General features: G+C 42.8%; 1 protein-coding gene across 1 annotated transcript in view; it reads left to right on the forward strand.

Annotated features, from left to right (window-relative positions):
- Positions 1-27,924, forward strand: part of nrg2a (neuregulin 2a) — a gene marked incomplete at both ends in the record, with an annotated part of 135,967 nt that overhangs the window by 65,180 nt on the left and 42,863 nt on the right. Inside the window, 2 exons of the mRNA XM_084140744.1 lie at positions 3,339-3,504; positions 5,700-5,818. Of these exons, the coding sequence (XP_083996870.1) occupies positions 3,339-3,504; positions 5,700-5,818 (285 nt within the window). The remainder of the gene's footprint in view (positions 1-3,338; positions 3,505-5,699; positions 5,819-27,924) is intronic.

Here is a 27,924-nt window from a genome sequence, read left to right on the forward strand (position 1 = left end):
TTAGGTGACCTACACACATTTAAAAAAAGATATGTCCAGCAACAACATGAAGACAGGGGCAGCATATAAGTCAATACCAGAAGCATTTATTGACTGATCTCAAAAGTGTTGGCTTACCAGGGTTGGTGGAGCCCTCAGTTTCATCTTTGCCTCGCAAAGCTAACTCAAACACTCCGCAAAACTTCACACACTGGATTAGCCGGCTGAGGATGTGGCGGTTCTTGCTAATGTCGTAGTAAATATATTTGTTATAGTGAATATGGAATATGATATGTTGAGTAAAATGTTGTGCTAAGATCTATTTAGGTCAGGAGCTGGTTATAAGTTCTGTTCCTATCCAATAACAATGGACAAAAGGGTCCTATCTTGTCAGCCTTGTCAGCAGGTGGCCAAGGACAACACCCACGCCATAGGCCTCTCAGTTCTTCCAACTCACGAGTTCTTGCTCTGAGGACACACACACACACACACACACACAAACACACACACACACACATCATCACTGTTAAACACACACACACACACACACACACACACACACACACATCATCACTGTTAAACACACACACACACACACACACACAAAAATCCCCTCTCTTAGGCTGAACATTTGAAGACAGAGAACCCGACTCAGAGCCAATGCAACAGTGACAGTAGCCTGGAGGGGACCTCGCCCAACTCATCAGGACCAATCAGAAGATCAGAACTACTAGATTCAACCTACTTCATTTATTGCATAAAATGTCTGCACACAATGTTTCGGGGCTCTCTTCAGATAATAATAATAATAATAATAATAATAATATGCCATTTAGCAGACGCTTTTATCCAAAGCGACTTACAGTCATGCGTGCATACATTTTTGTGTATGGGTGGTCCCGGGGATCGAACCCACTACCTTGGCGTTACAAGCGCCGTGCTCTACCAGCTGAGCTACAGAAAGTGGATACTCATGGATGCGCATCGCAATTGTAAAATGTCAACACAATTGGAGACACCACGTCATTTTTGGAGACATGTTATTGACAGTAAACTATTGTAGATGCGACTGCTAACTAAATAAAACATTTTAGCTGGCTAGCTAATCATCTTAGCTAAATGTGGGGCAAACAATTCAGTTATTTACCGTTAATTTGAGGGATTGGGGTGAAAGAAATCGAGTTACATAGTGATACTTTACGATATACTGTATTGACAATATCGCAATATTTTAGCGCTAGTTGGCTGTACCTGCACCAAAACACCATTATTGTTCCTTCATAGCTTGTTCTCAATCTTTTCACATTGGGAGCCAATTTGTTTTCAGCACTTTTATTTCCATGACTGATCAAAACTCGTTCTCATGGCTTTCTGATCCCTCTGCAACAGACATATGGTGCGCAATAAAATCACAGTATCGAATCGCAATACGTATAGAATCATGAGACTCGCAATGCATATATCTTATCGTGAGGTTCCTGGCAATTCCCAGCCCAAGTTCATTTGCCACAACAAATCTCTTCGCTAGCAAACGCGATGTCTTCTCCAAAACGGCAATGTGTCTCCAGCAATGTTTACTTTTTTGACGTTCTATGGCATCTCCACTTTCCAAGCATATATGACCACATGTAATATTTTGGTAAGTGATGCAAATAGTGAACTATGTAGGGCCAGGATGTAAAATATATGTAGCTGCAGCAATTTCTCTTATCTGATATGGTAAGTAATGGGGCTTAATGTATAGCTCCCTAAGAGTTTGACGAACGGGTCCGTGCACGCGATTCCAGATATCTTTACCTCTGAATAAACTGCCTTTATTATACCATATCCACCCTGTCCAAAGTCTCTACTTGGTCTCAGTTCTCCAGTAAACTTGTGATTATCAACACTAACCTCATCGTTGTGGCGGCGGACAGCTAGCCTGTATCCCTCATCATCCAGTTGAGTGGCAATGTTATTTTTTCGTTCGTACCAATTTTTGGAAAATCCTCGGGTGTAGGACTTTCCGCCTTTAGTAGAAACCTGTTGAATTATTAAATTTGGTCTGGGAGGTCCTAATTGTTTCGTTGCCAATTTATCTTGATTTGTTCGCCGACAAAAAGGAACTTCTTTCAAAGAGACAATCGAGTTGCACTGCCATTTTGACAGTAATAGTGAATTGATTGATGAGGCTACCCGCTCTTTTCTTAGTTACGTTCATGGTTATGTTACGTATGACGAAAGCGCGTAAGTGCAAGCCCTCAGACACCCATAGAGATTGTATTGAAAGCTCTGATATTTGAAAAAAATAGATTTTACATGGGAGTCTATGACAGACTTCTGGGCGATTTTCAACCTGACTGAAATCGCCCCAAAAGGGGGGGTGGCCATTTGAAGCACGACTTTAGCCTGATTGGACAGATTAGTGGCAGATCACACCAGACGTCTAGATTACAACACTGATAACTACTGTTGCCGTGATATAATTGATTAGAAAAAAAATCCCTTCCTTTTCCCGTTTGGCAGTGCGTCGCCCATATCGCCCTATTGAACACACCGCCCCTGGTTCTGGTATTAGGTTCAGTTATGTCTTGTGTTCTTTGGAGCATATCATTCCAAATAGCTTTTTTGTTCCATTCAGTTGTGAATACTTAAAACTAGCTACTCGATTAAAGACAATGTAAAATGTATCCTGTTTGACAGTGATACTGACTTTGTTTAGAGATGTGAGAGAGGCTGAGCTCTGGTGACCTCATCTGGCCATACGAGAGAGATGATGGTGAGCTCTTGGTGACATGACATGTCTGTCTTTCTGTGTCTCTGGGAGAATCTCAATTGCATACTCCTTATGTCCTTTCTCCTCGCCTCCTTCTCAAAACTCATTGGAAGAGAAGGTCAGAGGGGAGGGACCTCTGACTTTCTCACCCAATGGGTTTGAGAAGGAGAGAGGACGCGAGGAGTATGCAATTGAGATTCTCCCTCTGTCTTTCTGGGTCTCTGTGTATCCCCCCCTCTCTCGCTCTCTCTCCCTCTCTCTCCCCCCTCTCCCTTTCCCTTTCTCTCTCTCTCTCTCTCTCTCTCTCTCTCTCTCTCTTATTTCAATTCAAATGGGCTTTATTGGCATGGGAAATGTGTTTACATTGTCAAAGCAAGTGAAATAAACAATAAACAAAACAACAACGACAAAAAACAAAAAAGATAATTAAACAAAACAAAGACAAAAACAATCAGACATTAACAGTAAACATTATAGATACAAAAAGTTTATTTCTCTCTCTGTCTCTTTCTCTGTCTCTCTTTCTCTCGTCTTAAACCCATTTCAAGCGTGTCTCATTTAATTTCAAAATGTCTATCACCTCTCTTTCTCTCTCTCTGTTTAGCTAACGCCCCAAAGTTGAAGCGGTTGAGGAACCCACTGATGGTGGATGAGGGGAGCAGGCTCACGGTCAAGTGTGAGGCTACAGGAAACCCCATCCCTACCTACAAATGGTTCAAAGATGGCAGCGAGCTCAAGAAAAGCAGAGAGGTGAAAATAAAGTCCAGCCAGTGAGTACATCTACAATCCCTTGAAGCTCTTAACACATTTAGCATGTGGTAATATTAGCAAAACAGACAGATGTCAAAAGTCACTGCGTGGCAGTAATTTCTCCTTCAGTAGTTTTCTGCTAATGCTTTTAGCAGCTGACCCAAAGGATGAAAAGCATTTTTGAAAGTGAAACATTAACACAGAGACACATTATTTACAGTTGAAGTCGGAAGTTTACATACATCTTAGCCAAATACATTTCAACTCAGTTTTTCACAATTCCTGACATTTAATCCTAGTAAAAATTCCCTTTCTTAGGTCAGTTAGGATCACCACTTTATTTTAAGAATGTGAAATGTCAGAATAATAGTAGAGAGAATGATTAATTTCAGCTTTTATTTCTTTCATCACATTCCCACTGGGTCAGAAGTTTACATACACTGAATTAGTATTTGGTAGCATTGCCTTTAAATTGTTTAACTTGGGTCAAACATTTCGGGTAGCCTTCCACAAGCTTCCCACAATAAGTTGGGTGAATTTTGGCCCATTCCTCTGACAGAGCTGGTGTAACTGAGTCAGGTTTGTAGGCCTCCTTGCTTGCACATGCTTTTTCAGTTCTGCCCACAAATGTTCTATAGGATTGAGGTCAGGGCTTTGTGATGGCCACTCCAATACCTTGACTTTGTTGTCCTTAAGCCATTTTGCCTCAACTTTGGAAGTATGCTTGTGGTCATTGTCCATTTGGAAGACCCATTTGCGACCAAGCTTGAACTTCCTGATATATCCACATAATTTTCCTTCCTCATGATGCCATCTATTTTGTGAAGTGCACCAGTCCCTCCTGCAGCATGATGCTGCCACCCCCGTGCTTCACGGTTGGGATGGTGTTCTTTGGCTTGCAAGCAGCCCCCTTTTTCCTCCAAACATAACGATGGTCATTATGGCCGAACAGTTCTATTTTTGTTTCATCAGACCAGAGGACATTTCTCCAAAAAGTACGATCTTTGTCCCCATGTGCAGTTGCAAACCGTAGTCTGGCTTTTTTATGGCGGTTTTGGAGCAGTGGCTTCTTCCTTGCTGAGTGGCCTTTCAGGTTATGTCGATATAGGACTCGTTTTACTGTGGATATAGATACTTTTGTACCTGTTTCCTCCAGCATCTTCACAAGGTCCTTTGCTGTTGTTCTGGGATTGAGTTGCACTTTTCGCACCAAAGTACATTCATCTCTAGGAGACAGAACGCGTTTCCTTCCTGAGCAGTATGACAGCTGGTGGTCCCATGGTGTTTATACTTGTGTACTATTGTTTGTACAAATGAACGTGGTACCTTCAGGCGTTTGGAAATTGCTCCCAAGGATGAACCAGACTTGTGGAGGTCTACAAAACAATTTCTGAGGTCTTGGCAGATTTCTTTTGATTTTCCCATGATGTCAAGCAAAGAGGCACTGAGTGTGAAGGTAGGCCTTGAAATACATCCACAGGTACACTTCCAATTAACTCAAATTATGTAAATTAGCCTATCAGAAGCTTCTAAAGCCATGACATCATTTTCTGGAATTTTCCAAGCTGTTTAAAGGCACCGTCAACTTAGTGTATGTAAACCTCTGACCCACTGGAATTGTGATACAGTGAATTATAAGTGAAATAATCTGTCTGTAAACAATTGTTGGAAAGATTACTTGTGTCATGCACAAAGTAGATGTCCTAACCGACTTGCCAACACGATAGTTTGTTAACAAGAAATTTGTGGAGTGGTTGTAAAACGAGTTTTAATGACTCCAACCTAAGTGTATGTAAACGTCCAACTTCAACTGTATGAGAGTATGCCAGGGATTTATGAGCAAATTCCTTAATTAGTGAAATAACAGAAAGTATACTTTGCAGTGAATACGTGTTTAGTGACTAGGTGGCCTTTTAAATTAAAGTTGGTTACAGGGTTGATGAATAGGCCGGGCCCTAGATTCCTCAGTGTTCTATATCGCAAATCTTTACCTTCCTGTAAATTCTTCCCTGCTGAAACTACAAACTGCATCAAAATCGTCTCAGACTAACTGGCTTCTATCCCGCTCTAATCTGGTTTGTATGGCGCCTCCATGTTCTTGTTGCTAGGCTAGGTTATTCTATCCCTGTTGTGTTGTCGTCCTCTGTCCCCAGACACTTGTTGTGTTTCCATGTCATTTTGGTTCCCCTGACTCAACTGTTTGTGTCTGCCACAGGAAGAACTCCAGGGTCCAGATCAGCAGAGCCAAGCTGGAGGATTCTGGGAATTACACGTGTGTGGCGAAGAACCTTCTGGGGAACTCTACTTCCACAAGCACTGTTCATGTCCAAGGCAGTGAGTATTGAGACATGGCCTAACTGTCTGTCTGTCTGTCTGTCTGTCTGTCTGTCAGAGAAGAGGGAATACTGTCATGATGCACAGTGTATGGCTGGAGCATGTATGAGCAAAGAGATGGCGTGTTGGATATTGTCGAGATCACAGCTGGCATGCTCATTAGGCAGGATTAGGTGGCCTCTAATGGCGGCAGATTGATGAGGGCGGCACTTTCTGAGCTAAACTGATCAAGACGCACCTCCAACAACACATAAAACTGCACATAATTCTGCCCAAAAACAATGACAATTTCTCTCAACCAGTGGCATATGGGCTTTTTAGATGAGCTCTGTAATCTCTGTAATCTCTTCTCCTAGTTCTTCCCAAAAGCGGCGTCACTGTCTTCTCTGTCTGGTGCCAGGATGAGTGATTTGCTGCACAGAAGAAGTGTGTGTGTGTTTGTGTGCGTGTGTTTGTGTGTGTGTGTGTCTCGCTCTGGGGGGGAGGCAAGGCAGGTGGAGAGACAGGGCGTATCAGGGTGGTATGTCCACAGGCTGGGGGAGGGACTCTCCCAGACGATATCAATAAAAAAATGCCGGCAAATATGGTGAAGGGAGGTAAACCTACAGTATCTTGCTGTGTTTAGCCAACAATTAGGCAGGATGCTTGATACGAGATGGCAAAAAAATTTCATACCTGAATGAATGAAGAATGCCTTGTATTGAATGTGTGTGATAAGATATAGCCCTGCTGTAGTGTTCTGTTTTCTTGGGTCGGCTTTTCCTGGGTCTGCTTTTTCTGTCATATTTGACAGGCGGGAAGGAAGGGTTTATTTGTATTTTTTTTGCAGGTACAATTTGCTTTGTTATTGATGTGAACAGAGGGAGTATGATTGATTTGAGTCGCAGCCTGGATTGCTATTCATCCTAAGGTCATGAGGGAAATGGCTGCTCTGGTGAAAGGCTGCAGTGGTGTATACCTGCCTGCCTGCTGCAGTGTGTTGCTGTAGCAGTATGTAGCCGCAGTATTATCTGTGTATGTGTGCCTGCTAGGGAGAGAGAGAGAGAGTGAAGGAGACAGAGAAAGCTAGAGAGTGAGAGAATGACTGAGAGAAAGCAAGGTAGATGGAGGGAGGGAGCGAGGGAAAGGGAGAGAGAGAGAGAGAGAGAGAGAGAGAGAGAGAGCGAGTAATGGGAGAGAGACAGAGAGAGAGAGAGAGAGAGATGAGGAGGAGACCCCGCTGCTTTGCAGAGGAGACTGTTTCACACCCATTTTAGAATGCAGTCAGAGTTTGCCGGCTTTGTCCAGAGGCAGCCAGTAACACTGTGTTTCTCTCACCATTGCACTAGTAGCATTATGGCACATCTCTTCCTGAACCTCTACCCTCACCATGTCACCTCACTCCAAACACACACACACATTCACACAAGCTTTTTCAGATAATTGCCTACGGTAATTGGGATCGTTAGTAATGTTGACCGTCACTCCGGTTTTGCTCTCCCATAAAGGTTGAACAAGGATGAACACAGAGAGGGAGGCGAAGTGTGTGTGTGTGTGCGTATGTGTGACCATGAGATCTAGGGCATATGGGTAATGCAGACAAACAGCACCTAGCCCCAGCACCATCATTTCTCTCCCCAGAGGGAACCAATAGTGGTACCTCTGGATACTGTCTGCTCTGTCGGAGGTAGGCCCTGAGAAACCAGCCCCAACACATGCTGTCCTCCCTTCTTCCCTCCACCACCCTGCCCCAGACTGCTCCCCTGTGCCAGCCTATGGCTCCTCTCCCCGTCTGGGGTCAGCCGCTGGGGAGGGCCCTGAGCATGGTGGTCTGTCTGTGTATGTGCATGTGGTCCGAGGCTGTAAGGTCACAGGTCGAAGACAGGGAGATGGCAGGCTGGGCATAGCCTGTGATCTGGTGGACGGGCCATTTCACAGTGAAGCAGATCCACTAAATATATTTTCACTTTGGTACTGTTTTATAGGGCAATGATCACTCTGTTACAGTGGATGAAGTGTTGTAACCACAACCAGATGATAATTACCTCAGTGAGCTGTGCTGCTGGGAACTTATCTGATGCAGAGTATCACTTAAACTGGCTGAGCCTAACCAACCTGAACCACAGTCGTATGTTGATGTCTGATGTAACTGGAGCTCACAAAACACCACTAACCACTTGAGCAATCTGGAATCTGGATTCATGACTTAACAAGACATGAGAGATGGGAAATGGCGAATAGAGTTAGTGATATTTACAGAAGAACAGTATTGTAAACCACTGTAGTTCTTGTGGGGCTATTCCATATTCCTTTACATAGGCCCTAGACCTAGACAATAAATGGCCTGTATTCATACTAAATGAATAAATAAAAGGCCTTTTCATAATAAATGAATAAATCAATGGCCTTTATTCATACTGCATGAATAAATAAAAGGCCTTTATTCATGCTAAATGAATAAATAAATGGCCTGTATTAATACTAAATAAATAAAAGGCCTTTTCATACTAAATGAATAAATAAATGGCCTTTATTCATACTAAATGAATAAATAAAAGGCCTTTATTGATACTAAATGAATAAATAAAAGGCGTTTATTCATACTAAATGAATAAATAAATGGCCTGTATTAATCCTAAATAAATAAATGGCCTTTATTCATACTAAATGAATAAATGGCCTTTATTCATACTAAATGAATAAATGGCTTTTATTCATACTAAATGAATAAATAAATGGCCTTTATTCATACTAAATTAATAAATAAATGGCCTTTATTCATACTTATTTTTACCAGCTATTTGATTTTATCAATGTAATCATGCAACACCAAACTAGTGCCATTCATCCGATAAGAAGAGCCGAAAGGTGCAGAACGCGTTTCACAAATCTGGTGTTGGAAAAAACAACTGCTGTGTTTTCTGTAAAAACTACACGGACAGTGAACTTGCTCATACATTTACATTACATTTACGTCATTTAGCAGACGCTCTTATCCAGAGCGACTTACAAATCCTCTTCTCATGCATGTTTAAAAAGAGGGCAAAGTGTGTTGTATGGTGGCACTGTACCAACCGCGCAGTATGCCGATGATATCCAATAGCTGCTCTTCTATGGAGATTTTCACCAACATAACTGTTTCACCAGGAAAATCAAACGCACATTGTAAATGGACAAAGTGGCAATTATAGTTCTAATGCAGACAGACGGCAGAGTTGGTGGCTGGGTTTAATGATTTACTTGGTCCATCACTATTTTGGTCTAGCGCAGTAACATTGCGTGGGTAAATTCACAGGGGAAGCCAAGCACAAAAACAAAAAAAGCCATATTACAACCTACAGTGGGGAAAAAAAGTATTTAGTCAGCCACCAATTGTGCAAGTTCTCCCACTTAAAAAGATGAGCGAGGCCTGTAATTTTCATCATAGGTACACGTCAACTATGACAGACAAATTGAGAAAAAAAAAATCCAGAAAATCACATTGTAGGATTTTTTATGAATTTATTTGCAAATGATGGTGGAAAATAAGTATTTGGTCACCTACAAACAAGCAAGATTTCTGGCTCTCACAGACCTGTAACTTCTTCTTTAAGAGGCTCCTCTGTCCTCCACTCGTTACCTGTATTAATGACACCTGTTTGAACTTGTTATCAGTATAAAAGACACCTGTCCACAACCTCAAACAGTCACACTCCAAACTCCACTATGGCCAAGACCAAAGAGCTGTCAAAGGACACCAGAAACAAAATTGTAGACCTGCACCAGGCTGGGAAGACTGAATCTGCAATAGGTAAGCAGCTTGGTTTGAAGAAATCAACTGTGGGAGCAATTATTAGGAAATGGAAGACATACAAGACCACTGATAATCTCCCTCGATCTGGGGCTCCACGCAAGATCTCACCCCGTGGGGTCAAAATGATCACAAGAACGGTGAGCAAAAATCCCAGAACCACACGGGGGGACCTAGTGAATGACCTGCAGAGAGCTGGGACCAAAGTAACAAAGCCTACCATCAGTAACACACTACGCCGCCAGGGACTAAAATCCTGCAGTGCCAGACGTGTCCCCCTGCTTAAGCCAGTACATGTCCAGGCCCGTCTGAAGTTTGCTAGAGTGCATTTGGATGATCCAGAAGAGGATTGGGAGAATGTCATATGGTCAGATGAAACCAAAATAGAACTTTTTGGTAAAAACTAAACTCGTCGTGTTTGGAGGACAAAGAATGCTGAGTTGCATCCAAAGAACACCATACCTACTGTGAAGAATGGGGACGGAAACATCATGCTTTGGGGCAGTTTTTCTGCAAAGGGACCAGGACGACTGATCCGTGTAAAGGAAAGAATGAATGGGGCCATGTATCGTGAGATTTTGAGTGAAAACCTCCTTCCATCAGCAAGGGCATTGAAGATGAAACGTGGCTGGGTCTTTCAGCATGACAATGATCCCAAACACACCGCCCGGGCAACGAAGGAGTGGCTTCGTAAGAAGCATTTCAAGGTCCTGGAGTGGCCTAGCCAGTCTCCAGATCACAACCCCATAGAAAATCTTTGGAGGGAGTTGAAAGTCCGTGTTGCCCAGCGACAGCCCCAAAACATCACTGCTCTAGAGGAGATCTGCATGGAGGAATGGGCCAAAATACCAGCAACAGTGTGTGAAAACCTTGTGAAGACTTACAGAAAACGTTTGACCTGTGTCATTGCCAACAAAGGGTATATAACAAAGTATTGAGAAACTTTTGTTATTGACCAAATACTTATTTTCCACCATAATTTGCAAATAAATTCATTAAAAATCCTACAATGTGATTTTCTGGATTTTTTTTCCTCATTTTGTCTGTCATAGTTGACGTGTACCTATGATGAAAATTACAGGCCTCTCTCATCTTTTCAAGTGGGAGAACTTGCACAATTGGTGGCTGACTAAATACTTTTTTTCCCCACTGTATGTGTTGTCATAATTGCGTTGTTTGCTCTACAACCTGTTAGTTCATATGCCTTGCGACCATGATATATAGGCCTAAAACCAGAGAGCAACCTCTGTCCGGTGAAGTCCACAAAGCATATTGCATGTAACAAACAGTTACATGACCTACAGCATGGTCAAGCAAGTTAATGTTTCCGACATTTTCGGACTACTAGACAACTATTGATTTAGAACCACGGAGAGTTACCGTAAGTTGCAAAGAAAACAGGAGCTGCCTCCACTATTCCAGCACTATTTTAACATTATCAAATCACCTATGCTTTGTCTAATACAGTGACAACTAAAAGATACCAAAAACAATTTAGTCCAATCAACGTAAGATAAATATGATGTGGCTGTCCATGGTTCAGATTTGTGTGTGTGTGTGTGTGTGTGTGTGTGTGTGCAAGTAGAAAAAATATGTTGACTCACCCAGTGGTGACCCGTTATTCAGTTGCCTGTTTTGCACGTTATTTTGGCATTAATACGTGTCACATGTCAGTTTGCAAACAATGTGAAACATTTTTTTCTGAGTTAATAAAGCTGCATACAAACATGGTCTCTGTTTTGCTTTGTTGAATAAGGCAGCTCCAAAATGCAGGTGTTTCGGCCTAGCTCAGTGCTTTCTGTGGTGGAGGGGCAGCCAGCGGAAAATACAGAGTGTAGGCGTTGGTAATCTTCTCTAGTTGCGCCGTGATTGGCTCAGTGTTCTGTCACTCATGGGACACTATGTCACCGCATAATCTACAGGGAGAGCTATAAAGTTCAAGCCCCTTTGGGTGCTGCCATAGATTTACATTAGAAGTGCCCATCCAAGAAGGCTCAAGGTCATTGGCCACAGATAAAATGACGTCAAATCATGTTATATCTACCGTAGCTTTGATTGGACTGATCATGTCAACATCATACTTTCAAAGTCTTAGCTAGCAAGCTAGAGAAGTAGTCATCGTCATGAATCACATCCACAATCTACTGGCAAATCCTTTTCAATCCTTGTCATATGAAGAGAAATTATAGCTAAAACGTATTGGTGCTCATCGGCCATTGGACATAAACATTACACAACAAGTTGGAAATCGCAAATTCAATAATGAGTGGTTTGGAAGGAATCAGTGGCTTACTGCAAGTGTTGCAAAGCAATCACTATTTTGCTTCCACTGCTATTCGGTGGAGAGGGTGTGTGGTCCAAGTCTGGGTTTAAGGGTCTCTTTTCCAAGCTTAAAAGCATAAATATTAATACGCAACACCATGGTCCAGAAAAGGTTTAGTACATTGGCCATGCTGTCAATCCAGCATGACTTCTGCCGCGTTCAAAACAACTGGAAACTCAGAACTGGGAATTCTCAGACTTCAGTGAGTTCAAGACAACTGGGAAGTCTGGGAAAAAAACTAGCTCTGACTGGAAAAATAGATTTTGAACGGTCATCCAACTCGGAATTCCAAGTTGGGAACTCGGGCCTCTTTCTAGAGCTCCGACCTGAAGATCCCTGACGTCATGATTCAACCTTGTTTTTTGTCCGAGTTCCCACTTGAAAGCACCATAAATACAGAGAATGCCAGACTTTGATAACAAAGTTTCATGACAAAATATGCCCACAAGAAGGACCACTGTGCCACCTTCCTGTTCAAGTGAGCACAGCACAACAGTGAGTGAAAACATTTATTGGATGCTGCTGCATAAATGATGTAATATGCCAGGGAGATATGAATACTGTAGCTAAGAAAGTAATACTAAGTGTATGTTGTGTAGTATGCTGTTAGTAGCCCATGTGCCTCACCCTAATAATTTGTTCCCTTCCCCCCTAATAACTTAGCCTACTGTTCTGACTTGGTGTACAGGGAGAATACTGTAAGAACCGCCCATGTTCTGAATTCTGTCGCTGTACATTTCAAAAGTGCTGAACAAATAGTTATATTGACTATGTCTGTCTTAGTTCGCTCATTAATGTCTTAATCTAAATTACGTATTGCCTCTTATCCGCTCATCGTTCCCATGTGCCATAGTTTGTACATCTCAATTGTCAGTAGAAACCACATTTGTTTAAGCAAGTCAGCCATATCAGCTATGTTTTTAAAAAAGGCAGTAAATGAGGCTGAATTAACTGTTTCGTTGCCAGACAAGGCTCTGCTGATAGCCAGGTGTAGCGGTGGTAAGGATTCACTCCATGGTGCTGAAAAGAAAGCTCTGCTGTTGGGACAGCTTTATGTAGGCCCTAACAGTTTGTGGGCTCCGTTTGTCACCGTTATAGTGCAATTAATGTATTGTTTAGTGTTGTGTTGTCTTGTGTAGTGGCTTTGCTGGCATGTATCAAAAAAATAAATGTTGAGTTTGCCCCACCAAGATTTACATGCTAAAGTCGCCACTGGACTCACCCTACTGCCAATGCCATCCTCCTCTCTTTCATGTTGACGAAATGGTCTATGACTCTGTCATACAATACACACTTTGTTTGTTGTTGTCCTCGGCTACCTGGCTAAAACGCTTGCGCGCTAGCCTAACTTCCTTTCATGGGCAACTTTAACTAGTTAACATTAGCCTTCTACATCTAGCTACATATTGAACTTCCATCCTTTCAGTCCATGGGCACAATGTATGAATCTATGGTTGGATCAGAATCGTCGTTATAATCATTGACCAGTACGGAGAGTTAAGTAAAACTACAAGCCCAAATCTGTATCTCCATCCATGGCTAATTTAGAAAAGGTACAATTTTAGCTAGCTAGCTATCCACAGGAGGACAACAACACATTGAGATGCAACAATTCAAGTTGTTTCTGTCAATTATGTATTTATCTCGATGCGATATGATAGGAGTGAAGCCAAATCCAAACTGGCTTCCCTTGACACTTTTTTTGGAGCGCCAGGACCATTCACAGTAGAGCTCACTCAGTTTAGCTCAATGCTGATTGGCTATTATTTTATAAAAAATAATTACCAAGGGAGGCCAAATGCTCGCTGGCTTCCCTTGCATTGTAAGCTACGGGTGGCAACAATGTCATACTCTTTTTGACCAGACAGCATCAGATAGATGGCCTACACATACAGAGACAGAGGGGCGCTGTTTCGCTCGCTCGGACGCTATCTCAGGTGAGATACATTCAGCCTCTTGTGAAATGAAGGACAATTATGAAAGCACAGAAAGACGAAAGATAAATTATTGTTGTAAAGGTGTTGAACCCTACAGGTACAGGTTTATGTTTTACCATGACCCCTACAGTACAGGTTTATGTGTTTTACCTAGACCCCTACAGTACAGGTTTATGTTTTACCTAGACCCCTACAGTACAGGTTTTACCTAGACCCCACAGTACAGGTTTATGTCTTTTACTTAGAACCCTACACGTTTATGTGTTTTACTTAGAACCCTACACGTTTATGTGTTTTACTTAGAACCCTACACGTTTATGTGTTTTACTTAGAACCCTACACGTTTATGTGTTTTACTTAGAACCCTACACGTTTATGTGTTTTACTTAGAACCCTACACGTTTATGTGTTTTACCTAGACCCCTACAGTACAGGTTTATGTGTTTTACTTAGAACCCTACAGGTTTATGTGTTTTACTTAGAACCCTACACGTTTATGTGTTTTACCTAGAACCGTACAGTACACATAGTCCCGTGTAGCTCAGTTGGTAGAGCATGGCGTTTGCAATGCCAGGGTTGTGTGTTCGTTTCCCATGGGGGAACAGTATGGATTTTATTGTGTGAAAAAAAACAATGTATGCACTCACTAACTGTAAGTCGCTCTGGATAAGAGTGTCTGCTAAATGACTAAAAATGTAAAATGTACTGTGGTAGTTACTGCTGCAGGTTGCGGTGCTCCACATGGCAGGGGAAGGAGAGAGAGAGAGGCCCCCTGTGTGTCTCCTGCAGGCTGCTGTGTTGTGATAAGCGTTTTGCGAGGCACCCGTGCGTCCGCAGGCTGAGGGTTGCGTCCCTAGGGGGGCGCTTTTCACAGCCCCACAGAGAGAATAAGAGAGCGTGTGAGCTCCCAGGAATGTGTTGATGGAAAACACAGCTGGGCGGCTGATTGGTCCAACCTCATCAGTCATGCTGGAGCCCACCAGCAGCAGTTTGCACACACACACACACACACCACACACACACACACACACACACACACACACACACACACACACACACACACACACACACACACCATGTAAATGTTGAAGCCAAACACACCTGTCCCACTCATACACAACAATATATTTCTCCCTGACTTCTCTATCAACATCTAGTTAGTAATTATCTAACACCTATACAGCTGTGCTCTTACAAAAAACAGTTTTCCCTCTTAGCTTTTCCCTTTCTCTCTGTCTCGCTGTTATATTTTATCACTCTCTTTCTTTCCCTGCTATAAAAGTCCTGATATCTCTTTCTAATATAAGGAAACATAGTTTGTTTAAACTACATAAATCCCCCTTTTCTTTCTCTTGGTTGTAAAAAACAGACACCTCAGTCACTGTGACAACACAAACGACCAGATTAACTGGGCTCAAATGACACTCAAAATCTTTCTGGGATGTTAGCTGCAGCCGTGGCTGAATGTGAAGTACCTGTAAGTCAATCGATAGTCATTGATTGGTGTGGGCGAGCGGCGGTGGCCATGTCAGAGTAGAGCAGGCCCTCACTCAGGGAGATTCATGCCAAGCTCTCTGTATTTACAGTCCACTGGAGAACACCCTGACAGGGTCCCTCAGTCACCACAAATAGGCCCACTTCACTTCAACACAACCTATCAGAAAGACAAGCACCAGACTGCTTTGTTGTTTTAGCCACTGGTTTGGTGGTTTTTATGTGTGTGTGTGTGTGTGTGTGTGTGTGTGTGTGTGTGTGTGTGTGTGTGTGTGTGTGTGTGTGTGTGTGTGTGTGTGTGTGTGTGTGTGTGTGTGGGTGTGTGTGTGTGCGCGTGGGCATGTGTGTGCTGACATTCCCACTGAGTTGGTCATTCAGAGGCCTGTGCACCCTCCGACCTCTTGCTACTCTGTGATCAGGCCCAGTGTGTCTGTTCAGAGGTTTGTTGCACTATGGTTCGTAAAGGTGTCTCTGGCCACATGAGGAACACATATATTTACCATTCCACTGCTTAACGCTCAGGAGTGTTTACCTGCCACAGCTGTCCTCCTACCCCCACCCCTGTTTCCCCATCCCTTTGCCTCCTGTTGCTGGTGGTCTCACCCCAAAAGTATTCATTACTTAATTAAGTCTGCTGGTGCGGGGTGGGGGATTCTTTCCTGGGTCCTGTTTTCTATATCAGCAGAGAAAGGGAAGTTCTGAGGGGAGCTCCTCTACGTTACGCTGCTGGTCAGTTGACGCAAAGGGGGTTGAGCTGCTTAGGGCTAGAGATGGGGCCAGAGCTGAAGTTAGGACTAGAGCTGATGTTAGGACTAGAGCTGAAGTTAGGATTAGAGCTGAAGTTAGGACTAGAGCTGAAGTTAGGACTAGAGCTGAAGTTAGGACTAGAGCTGAAGTTAGGACTAGAGCTGAAGTTAGGTCTAGAGCTGAAATTAAGATTAGAGCTGAAGTTAAGATTAGAGCTGAAGTTGTGATTAGAGCTGAAGTTAGGACTAGAGCTGAAGTTAGGACTAGAGCTGAAGTTAATACTAGAGCTGAAGTTAGGACTAGAGCTGAAGTTAGGACTAAAGTTGAAGTTAGGACTAGAGCTGAAGTTAAGACTAGAGCTGAAGTTAGGACTAGAGCTGAAATTAAGATTAGAGCTGAAGTTAGGACTAGAGCTGAAGTTAATACTAGAGCTGAAGTTAGGACTACAGCTGATGTTAAGACTAGAGCTGAAGTTAGGACTAGAGCTGAAGTTAGGACTAGAGCTGAAGTTAGGACTAGAGCTGAAGTTAGGACTAGAGCTGAAATTAAGATTAGAGCTGAAGTTAAGATTAGAGCTGAAGTTAGGTTTAGAGCTGAAGTTAGGACTAGAGCTGAAGTTAATACTAGAGCTGAAGTTAGGACTACAGCTGATGTTAAGACTAGAGCTGATGTTAATACTAGAGCTGAAGTTAGGACTAGAGCTGAAGTTAGGACTAGAGCTGAAGTTAATACTAGAGCTGAAGTTAGGACTACAGCTGATGTTAAGACTAGAGCTGATGTTAATACTAGAGCTGAAGTTAGGACTAGAGCTGAAGTTAGGACTAGAGCTGAAGTTAGGACTAGAGCTGATGTTAGGACTAGAGCTGAAGATAGGACTAGAGCTGAAGTTAGGACTAGAGCTGAAGTTAGGACTAGAGCTGAAGTTAGGACTAGAGTTGGACCTGGAGCCCAGGTTAGGAAGACTGATGCTGGGGCTGGAGTCCAGGTTAGGAGGACTGGTGCTGGGGCTCGGATTAGGAGGACTGGTGCTGGTGCTGCTGGAGTTGGGGATCTGGTTGGGGCTGGAATTGGGACTGGGTTGGAGTAGAAGCTGGATTTATTGCGGTGCTCCTGGGCTGGGTCAGGTTGCTTTGGCCTGTCTGTGCTCAGTGACCCCTCCACTGTTAGTTTGTCCTCTGGCAGTGGACTGAGCCTCCACCATCTGCCACCAGCAGCAGTGCTCTGATGCCCAATTTCACGGCCTCCAGAGTGTGTGGGCGGTGCGCGTGTTTGGGAGGGAAGGGGGGCTAAGGAATGGGTGAGGGGTGATCCAGAGCCAACACGCTTTCTTGCGCGGGACACACACACGGACACACTGGTAGAAGGAGAGGCAAGCACTAAGGGGATACTTTCTCATGGGGGACTCCAGGGGACCTAACACAGAGATAGAGCTGCCGTATATACATTGTGAATCTGGTGCAAAGCCTACCCTACCACCGTTACCAGCTGAGAGGGAAGGAAGAGTTCTTTGGACAGGCAGTGGATGGACCTGGATGGACCTGGATGGACCTGGATGGCTGTGTGTATCCATTCCCTGTGCTGAGGTCTGAGGAGGGGGACGAGGGCGGCACCAGACTGGGTTGCCCTGTGTTGCGTGGCCCTCCCCGGCGGGGCTGCAGATGGGGCTTTGGGGCCGTGAGGGGCCTCCTCTTGCTCCTCCCCACCCTCCTCCTGCTCATCCTGGGCCTGGGTGCCTGTCTCCTGCTGCTGCGCCGGGCGCTAGCTCAGGGCTCCACATCCACACGCTTTAAGTCCCCCGGTCACCTGGATCTGAGGGGGGGAGAGGAAGTGGAGAGTTATCCACTGACATACACTACAGCTACACCAAACAGAGCAAGGACCGCCAACGGGGCCACTGGGACCTTTGAAAGTAGGGCACTCCAGGGAACATCCCTCTCCGCTGCAGGCTCTCTGCTCCAGCCAACACGTGGCCTGATTGTAGTCACTCTGCTGCCCACCCAACCTGCGCTGCTGCCCGCCAGTGCCAGCACACCGCCCCTCCTCCTCCTTAGTAAGTGCGCTTTGCTTGTTTACATGAGCGGCTGTTGTGCAATTGCATGCTGTGGCGCTCATTGATTTTGTCCCAATGCTGAGATTAATGTGGCAGGCCAGACCAAGCATATCAGCGATGTGATTGATGAAGGTTAATATATAATAGAAGACATGATAAGGGGAGATTAGGATAAGGTTCAGAGCAAGCTCCATTTTGTACATTTCAAACATGCTATCTCTCTCTCTCTCTCTCTCTCTCTCTCTCTCTCTCTCTCTCTCTCTCTCTCTCTCTCTCTCTCTCTCTCTCTCTCTCTCTCTCTCTCTCTCTCTCTCTCTCCATTTTGATGGTCCTTGAAATATGGTCACTTTCCTCTTGAAACAGGCTTTCAGTGCATTATCATTAGTAACGTTTTGTTTACGTGTTTCTCAAATTCTTGGTAGAGACCATGTTCTGTTCTGGCCCTTAGCCTAAACAGTGATGGAGTTCCTGTTGGTGGTGAAGCTGCTGCAGTCTCATGCTCCTTTTGAACTCTTTGCAACTGTGAAATGTACAAAGACACACAGGATAGATACTGTGTGTGTGTGTGTGTGTGTGTGTGTGTGTGTGTGTGTGTGTGTGTGTGTGTGTGTGTGTGTGTGTGTGTGTGTGTGTGTGTGTGTGTGTGTGTGTGTGTGTGTGTGTGTGTGTAAGGCACTGTGCTTGTTTGTGTTCACAGTGTTTGTGTAAGGAATTTTAGATGTTTCCATTCTGCTGTTTGTTGCAGTGCATGGTCATTTTCAACTTTGTAGCTTATCATATATTTCACTTTTATAAATGCTGCCTTGAGACAAAGGTTATATAGCTAATCTCCTGTCCCTCACCCTTCCCCATTATACACACACACACATTGACACACACACAAACACACACACACACACACACACACACACACACACACTCACACACTTACACACTCACATATCAAGCCTCCGACTTGAAGCACCCGACAGGCAGCCAGTCATATTATCATTGAAATGTGAACCCGGGTGCCCTGTGGCGTCAGAAAACTATTGCTACACAATTGATTTAGTGAACTACTATTTTTGTTGTCAGCAGCTACCATATGTGTACCCATGCACAGTGAGGATGTATCTTCCTTTAATAAACATACCCATGCACAGTGAGGATGTATCTTCCTTTAATAAACATACCCATGCACAGTGAGGATGTATCTTCCTTTAATAAATGTACCCATGCACAGTGAGGATGTATCTTCCTTTAATAAATGTACCCATGCACAGTGAGGATGTATCTTCCTTTAATAAATGTACCCATGCACAGTGAGGATGTATCTTCCTTTAATAAATGTACCCATGTACAGTGAGGATGTATCTTCCTTTAATAAATGTACCCATGCACAGTGAGGATGCCTTTAATAAATGTACCCATGCACAGTGAGGATGTATTTTCCTTTAATAAATGTACTCATGCACAGTGAGGATGTATCTTCCTTTAATAAATGTACCCATGCACAGTGAGGATGTATCTTACTTTAATAAATGTACCCATGCACAGTGAGGATGTATCTTCCTTTAATAAATGTACCCATGTACAGTGAGGATGTATCTTCCTTTAATAAATGTACCCATGCACAGTGAGGATGTATCTTCCTTTAATAAATGTACCCATGCACAGTGAGGATGTATCTTCCTTTAATAAATGTGCCCATGCACAGTGTGGATGTATCTTCCTTTAATAAATGTACCCATGCACAGTGAGGATGTATCTTCCTTTAATAAATGTACCCATGCACAGTGAGGATGTATCTTCCTTTAATAAATGTACCCATGCACAGTGAGGATGTATCTTCCTTTAATAAATGTGCCCATGCACAGTGTGGATGTATCTTCCTTTAATAAATGTACCCATGCACAGTGAGGATGTATCTTATTTTAATAAATGTACCCATGCACTGTGAAGATCTATCTTACTTTAATAAATGTACACATGCACAGTGAGGTCTGAAATGGAGAGACTGTTAGAATCCCTCTGGGGGAAAAAACAGGGATGTTACACATAATGGAAACCACACAAATGCAGCAAGAATGCATGAAGTATAAATTGACCCCTAGAAAAGCGATAAGATATCCTGATCCCAGCTGTAACAAGAGACATCTCAGAAATTCCCAGCCAAGACTGAGGAGGGGGCTGAGGGGGAGGGGGTCCATGCAGGGCTTTCTACCCTGCTGCTGGTATAGAGACTTTAGCCATGAACTAGGTCAGGGGTTTTTGGAGATGCCACCCTCTTCATTTTTCAGTTGATGCCTGGGGCTTGCACTTTTGGACCTTTTCTCTTCCCAACCAGGTTCTTTCCCATAACCTGGACTTGGTTTCTTCCAGTTAGGATATACAGTGCCTTCAGAAAGGATTTATACCCCTTGACTTTGTCCACATTTTGTTGTGTTATAGCCTGAATTTAAAATGGATACAATTTAGATTTTTGTCACTGGCCTATACACAATACCCCATAATGTCAAAATGGAATTATATTTTTGGAAAATGTATTTAACAAATTAATAAAATATTAAAAGCTGACATGTCCTCTAGTCAATAAGTATTCAACCCCTTTGTTATGGCAAGCTTAAAGAAGTTAAGGAGTACAAATGTGCTTAACAAGTCCCTGTGTGCAATAATAGTGTTTAACATGATTTATGAATCACTACCTCATATCTGTACCCCACACATACATTGAATTTCAAACACAGATTCAACAACAAAGACAAGGGAGGTTTTCCAAAGCCTCGCAAAGATGGGCACCTATTGGTAGATGGGTAAAAAAAAAAAAGCAGACATTGAATATCCCTTTGAGCATGGTGAAGTTATTAATACCCACATGTACATATTACCTCAACTACCTCAACTAGCCGGTGCCCCCGCACATTGACTCTGCAACGATACCCCCCTGTATATATAGCCTCCCTACTGTCACTTTATTTTACTGTATATATAGCCTCCCTACTGTCACTTTATTTTACTTCTGCTCTTTTTTTCTCAACACTTTTTTTGTTGTTGTTTTATTCTTACTTTTTTTGTTTAAAATAAATGCACTGTTGGTTAAGGGCTGTAAGTAAGCATTTCACTGTAATGTCTGCACCTGTTGTATTCGGCGCATGTGACCAATAAAATTTGATTTGATTTGATTTGAATTACACTTTTGATGGTGTATCAATACACCCGGTCACTACAAAGATACAGGCATCCTTCCTAACTTGCCGGAGAGGAAGGAAACCACTCAGAGATTTCTCCATGAGGCCAATGGTGACTTTAAAACAGTTCTAGAGTTGAATGGCTGTGATAGGAGAAAAGTGAGGATGGATCAACAACATTGTAGTTACTCCACAATACTAACCTAATTGACAGAGTGAAAAGAAGGAAGCCTGTACAGAATAAAAATATTCCAAAACATGCATCCTGTTTGCAACAAGGCACTAAAGTAATATTGCAAAGAATGTGGCAAAGCAATTATTTTTGTCCGGAATAAAAAGTGTTATGTTTGGGCCAAATCCAATATAACACATTACTGAGTACCACTCTCCATATTTTCAAGCATAGTGGTGGCCGCATCATGTTATGGGTATGCTTGTAATCGTTCAGGACTGGGGAGTTTTTAGGATAAAAAAAGAAATGGAATGGATCTAAGCACAGGCAAAATCCTAGAGGAAAACCTGGTTCAGTCTGCTTTCCACCAGATACTGGGAGATGAATTCACCTTTCAGCAGGACATTAACATAAAACACATGGCCAAATCTACACTGGAATTGCTTACCAAGAAGACAGTGAATGTTCCTGAGTGGCGAGTTACAGTTTGCACTTAAATCTGCTTGAAAATCTATGGCAAGACTTGAAAATGGTTGACTAGCAATGATCAACAACCAATTTGACAGAGCTTGAAGAATTTTGAAAAGAATAATGAACTAATATTGTACAATCCAGGTTTGCAAAGCTCTTAGAGACTTACCCAAAAAGACTCACAGCTGTAATCGCTGCCAAATGTGATTCTAACATGTATACTCAGGGGTGTGAATACTTATGTAAATTAGATATTTCTGTATTTCATTTTCAATAAAATTGCTAACATTTATGAAAATATGTTTTCACAACAAAATGTGGAATAAGTCAAGGGGTATGAATACTTTCTGAAGGCACTGTAGGCTATGATGACTAATGGTGACTTACTGTATATACTGTAATATGACCTGGGTCGCACCTGAACAAGACATCTCAAGTCTTTCCTAGTATGTAAGGTTTTTGGTTGCTGTGTTCACAGTTGGAAATTATATTTGTCCCTAGCTGCATATTCCATCTTTAATAGCTCTCTTTCCCGAAACATAACTGGATTACTTGGTGCTTTTCACAGACAAAGAGGAGTAATGACCAGAGCCTTGTGGAATCTGCTGCTGAGAATATTTAATTATAGATATTGCCTGCATCTTAATAGAGATTCTTGTTTTCAGCAGTATTTGCAGATGGGAATAATTTGTAATTTAGACAAGACCATTTCTGGGTTGATACAATTCTGCTTCCTCCACTGACTCTGTGTGGCCGTGGACAGACTACATAAACGTAATTGGTACATCTGACCAAATGACACAATATTTTTTTGTGGGGGGCAGGTTAACCGAGATTAGTGTGGCCCTAGTGATGAGCATGCTGTTGATGTACTGTTCTATATACTGTAATCACTCCTTTGTTGAGGGTTGTGAGGTGCAGAACAAGGCTAGCCTCCAAAATACCTAGTGTCTGAGCATACGCACAGAAGAGGTGCCTCAAGAAGAAAAAAAACTGCGCAACAGGGACCTCGGCTTTCATTTTTATGACTTTCCTATAACCCTTTGGATAGCGCCGAAAGACAGACATGTTTATGAAGGTTTCCAGATGGCCCCTCTTGCACCCCCAGTCTTTCTTTTTAGTTCTCTGGCCATGAAGGAATAATCTAACTCAGTGGCGAGGCCTCTTGGCCAAACCCCTGGGCTAGAGCTAACACTGTGGAAATCCAGTCAGCCCTCAGGCTAAAAGACAGCCTTCAGGCTAAAAGACAGCCTTCAGGCTAAAAGACAGCCTTCAGGCTAAAAGACAGCCTTCAGGCTAAAGGACAGCCCTCAGGCTAAAAGACAGCCTTCAGGCTAAAGGACAGCCCTCGGGCTAAAAGACAGCCTTCAGGCTAAAAGACAGCCTTCAGGCTAAAGGACAGCCCTCAGGCTAAAAGACAGCCCTCGGGCTAAAAGACAGCCTTCAGGCTAAAGGACAGCCCTCGGGCTAAAAGACAGCCCTCGGACTAAAAGACAGCCCTCGGGTTAAAATACCTAACCCTAAGGGAATGAGAGCAGATAATCAAACCCACTCTTAAATCTCTGTGACAGGGGAACTGACCTACCCTTAGGGTTAAAGGCTCGGTGAACCCGTCTCAGTCATGAGGCTTTTAATGGAAAGGGTCAGCCGGGTAGACCAGGATATTCCTCACTCTGATGGTGAACTAACCTTGTCAGGAAGTTGACTTACTCAGCCTCATGGCTACCAAACATAAGAAAGCAGGTTCATGAGAATGGAGTTGCTCCCTGATTGGTAAACTGTCACTGGCTCTAAGGCCTGTGGACACCATTCCGACTAAGCCATGGTTCTGTCGTTGGACAGGAGATATGGATATGCTGTACTGAGAGGGAAAGCTCCCTATTTTTGTCTTCTTGATGCTGTGATCAGGATGAAGCGTCTCGTCTGTCACCAATTTTTAGCAGTCCCATTCCTGGCCTGCCTCTTGGGGATAAATGCAGATAAAAGCACTGTCAGTGTCTTCTGCTGTAAAGAAAGAGAGGGAGAGAGAGAGTGAGAGATCTTACAATCCAAACTTCTTTAGTGTAATGAGACACACATTTATTTTATTTCCTTTATGTTTTTTTGTCGGAAAATAATGTGGTCTACTTTCTCCCTGCCTTGATCATCAGTTGGTATTGAAGATTGAAGAGAATGTTACTTTATTTAGATGCATGAAAAGCAGTTGGTTTTCTCTGTGCACTGAGCTGTGCTCAATATTCCCTATGTCGGCTTACCCCCCCCCCCCCCCCCCCCCCCCCACACACACACACACTTAAATCACCTACAATCCAATAACCCAACAACTAATAAACATCTCATTGGTAGTGAGGGTAGTCTATAGAGGGGTTAGTAATGAAGAAGAAAGCGCTCCTGGATGAATGACAGGATGACAGTAATAGTGTTATCTACAACATATTTGGTGTTCTACACTGATTCTGTCAGACACTGTCTTTATTTATTCCAGGATCACAGACTGGTGCCGAATGTACACACCGTCTGATTCATCATAGTCACTTCTCTGAACGGCACAGCTTCTGTAACTTTAAAAACGATTTGCTGTATTATCCGAATAACAGTTTTCTCATGAATCACAATTATGCATTTGGACATTTTGGATCCCCTCACATACAGTGGGGAAAAAAGTATTTAGTCAGCCACCAATTGTGCAAGTTCTCCCACTTAAAAAGATGAGTGAGGCCTGTAATTTTCATCATAGGTACACGTCAACTATGACAGACAAATTGAGAAAAAAATTCCAGAAAATCACATTGTAGGATTTTTTATGAATTTATTTGCAATTATGGTGGAAAATAAGTATTTGGTCACCTACAAACAAGCAAGATTTCTGTCTCTCACAGACCTGTAACTTCTTCTTTAAGAGGCTCCTCTGTCCTCCACTCGTTACCTGTATTAATGGCACCTGTTTGAACTTGTTATCAGTATAAAAGACACCTGTCCACAACCTCAAACAGTCCAAAGAGCTGTCAAAGGACACCAGAAACAAAATTTTAGACCTGCACCAGGCTGGGAAGACTGAATCTGCAATAGGTAAGCAGCTTTGTTTGAAGAAATCAACTGTGGGAGCAATTATTAGGAAATGGAAGACATACAAGACCACTGATAATCTCCCTCGATCTGGGGCTCCATGCAAGATCTCACCCCGTGGGGTCAAAATGATCACAAGAACGGTGAGCAAAAATCCCAGAACCACACGGGGGGACCTAGTGAATGACCTGCAGAGAGCTGGGACCAAAGTAACAAAGCCTACCATCAGTAACACACTACGCCGCCAGGGACTCAAATCCTGCAGTGCCAGACGTGTCCCCCTGCTTTAGCCAGTACATGTCCAGGCCCGTCTGAAGTTTGCTAGAGTGCATTTGGATGATCCAGAAGAGGATTGGGAGAATGTCATATGGTCAGATGAAACCAAAAAAGAACTTTTTGGTAAAAACTCAACTCGTCGTGTTTGGAGGACAAAGAATGCTGAGTTGCATCCAAAGAACACCATACCTACTGTGAAGCATGGGGGTGGAAACATCATGCTTTGGGGCTGTTTTTCTGCAAAGGGACCAGGACGACTGATCCGTGTAAAGGAAAGAATGAATGGGGCCATGTATCATGAGATTTTGAGTGAAAACCTCCTTCCATCAGCAAGGGCATTGAAGATGAAACGTGGCTGGGTCTTTCAGCATGACAATGATCCCAAACACACCGCCCGGGCAACGAAGGAGTGGCTTCGTAAGAAGCATTTCAAGGTCCTGGAGTGGCCTAGCCAGTCTCCAGATCTCAACCCCATAGAAAATCTTTGGAGGGAGTTGAAAGTCCGTGTTGCCCAGCGACAGCCCCAAAACATCACTGCTCTAGAGGAGATCTGCATGGAGGAATGGGCCAAAATACCAGCAACAGTGTGTGAAAACCTTGTGAAGACTTACAGAAAATGTTTGGCCTGTGTCATTGCCAACAAAGGGTATATAACAAAGTATTGAGAAACTTTTGTTATTGACCAAATACTTATTTTCCACCATAATTTGCAAATAACTTCATAAAAAATCTATACAATGTGATTTTCTGGAATTTTTTTCTCATTTCGTCTGTCATAGTTGACGTGTACCTATGATGAAAATTACAGGCCTCTCTCATCTTTTTAAGTGGGAGAACTTGCACAATTGGTGGCTGACTAAATAAAAAAAATTCCCCACTGTAAGAGTTAAGTCAGCAAGAAATAAGTGGATCATCCTATTTGACATAACGGACGAGAGCGTGTGGTAGCATGATTTAAAATTAAGCTTTCTTTAAAAGACACAAGCACTCTCTCCAATTAAGTTTAATGTGCAGCGGTTAACCCATGTCATTAGTTCCCCTCACAGATAAGCAAGTAGTAGAACCTACTGTAAACTTTCTCCCTCCTGGCAAGGTAGGAGCACCTCCGCTCCTCTCAGAGAGACAGAGAACACTACACAGCTGGACCCAGGCCAGTATCCCTCTATGTATTGTGCAAGCTGCAAGAAGAGAACACTATTATTAGTAAAGTGTATGGTGCTTTTGTTCTGGGGATGTTTTATTCCCTTCTTCCGATCCCCTGCAATGGATAGTGAGTGAGATAACTGGTCATTTTAGCAGACACTCTTATCCAGAGCGACTTACAGTTAGTTAGTGCATACATTTTTTCATACTGGTCCCCCGTGGGAATCGAATCCACAACCCTGGTGTTGCAAGCGCCATGCTCTACCAACTGAGCTACACGGGGCTCGTGTTATTGTCTGATTTGTTGCTATAGGTTTCTCTAACAGCAGTGATGTATCGTCAATTCTAGCTCAAGCTTTGTGCCCTTTCGGAGAAAAAGCATTCCCATTGAGTTTGTGGATTTTTGCCCATTGATTGACAACAGTTTGAACAATATTTATATTTTCCTTCAGAATAGGTTCCATGCAGTGGCGTAGCGTAGTTTAGCAGAAAACCTTGCTGTTTTAGAGCTCAGGGATTCTTGAAAGACGGGGCAATCTCATCATTTTTCCCACAAATATTTGTCTTAATATTAACACAATTTGGAAGATATATTCTGATAGACCAAAGTATCAGCTATCACACCATGGAAAGGAACGACCTCCTGTCATAAAATGGAAAAAAATGGATTTATGTCAACTCTGTCAGACACAATAAAAGGCATTTTATTTGTACTATTATTGTCCAATAAGTGTTTAATGGCCTTGATTGTTTCATTCTAACATTACATTATTCAAATATGTAATACAAATGTATTTTTGTTTGTTTATATAGCACTATTAAATGCTCCAGGGCTAATTTCGTTAGCGTTTTGGCATGTTTTTCTAGATTTAGAACATAAAACAGCATTTATAAAGCAAACATCATCCCTTAGGTCTAGCATACCAAACACTTCAATTGTTTAAGCATATGTTGCAAAACAGTGATTTAAAATATTGACTCCATCGGTGACGTAGTTGACAAGCCACTGACGGAGTTAACAACAGATACTCAAAACAGACATATTTTTGCCTCTAAAAATAAAAGTTAAATACAAACATTTGTAAAATATGGAACATTTATAATTTTTAAATCCCCAATAAAAACATCTCCATTCTATCAGATCTTTAAGCACTCTGACAAAGTTGACGTTACAGCTCAAATAAGTAAAGAGGAACGACAGTCCATCATTACTTTAAGACATGAAGGTCAGTCAATACAGAAAATGTCAAGAACTTTGAAAGTTTCTTCAAGCGCAGTCGCAAAAACCATCAAGCACTATGATGAAACTGGCTCTCATGAGGACCGCCACAGGAATGGAAGACCCAGAGTTACCTCTGCTGCAGAGGATAAGCTCATTAGAGTTACCAGCCTCAGAAATTGCAGCCCAAATAAATGCTTTACAGAGTTCAAGTACAGACACATCTCAATATCAACTGATCAGAGGAGACTGAATGAATCAGGCCTTCATGG

This window comes from Coregonus lavaretus (genome assembly GCF_964263955.1).
Source record: "Coregonus lavaretus genome assembly, chromosome: 24".
NCBI lineage: Eukaryota > Metazoa > Chordata > Actinopteri > Salmoniformes > Salmonidae > Coregonus > Coregonus lavaretus.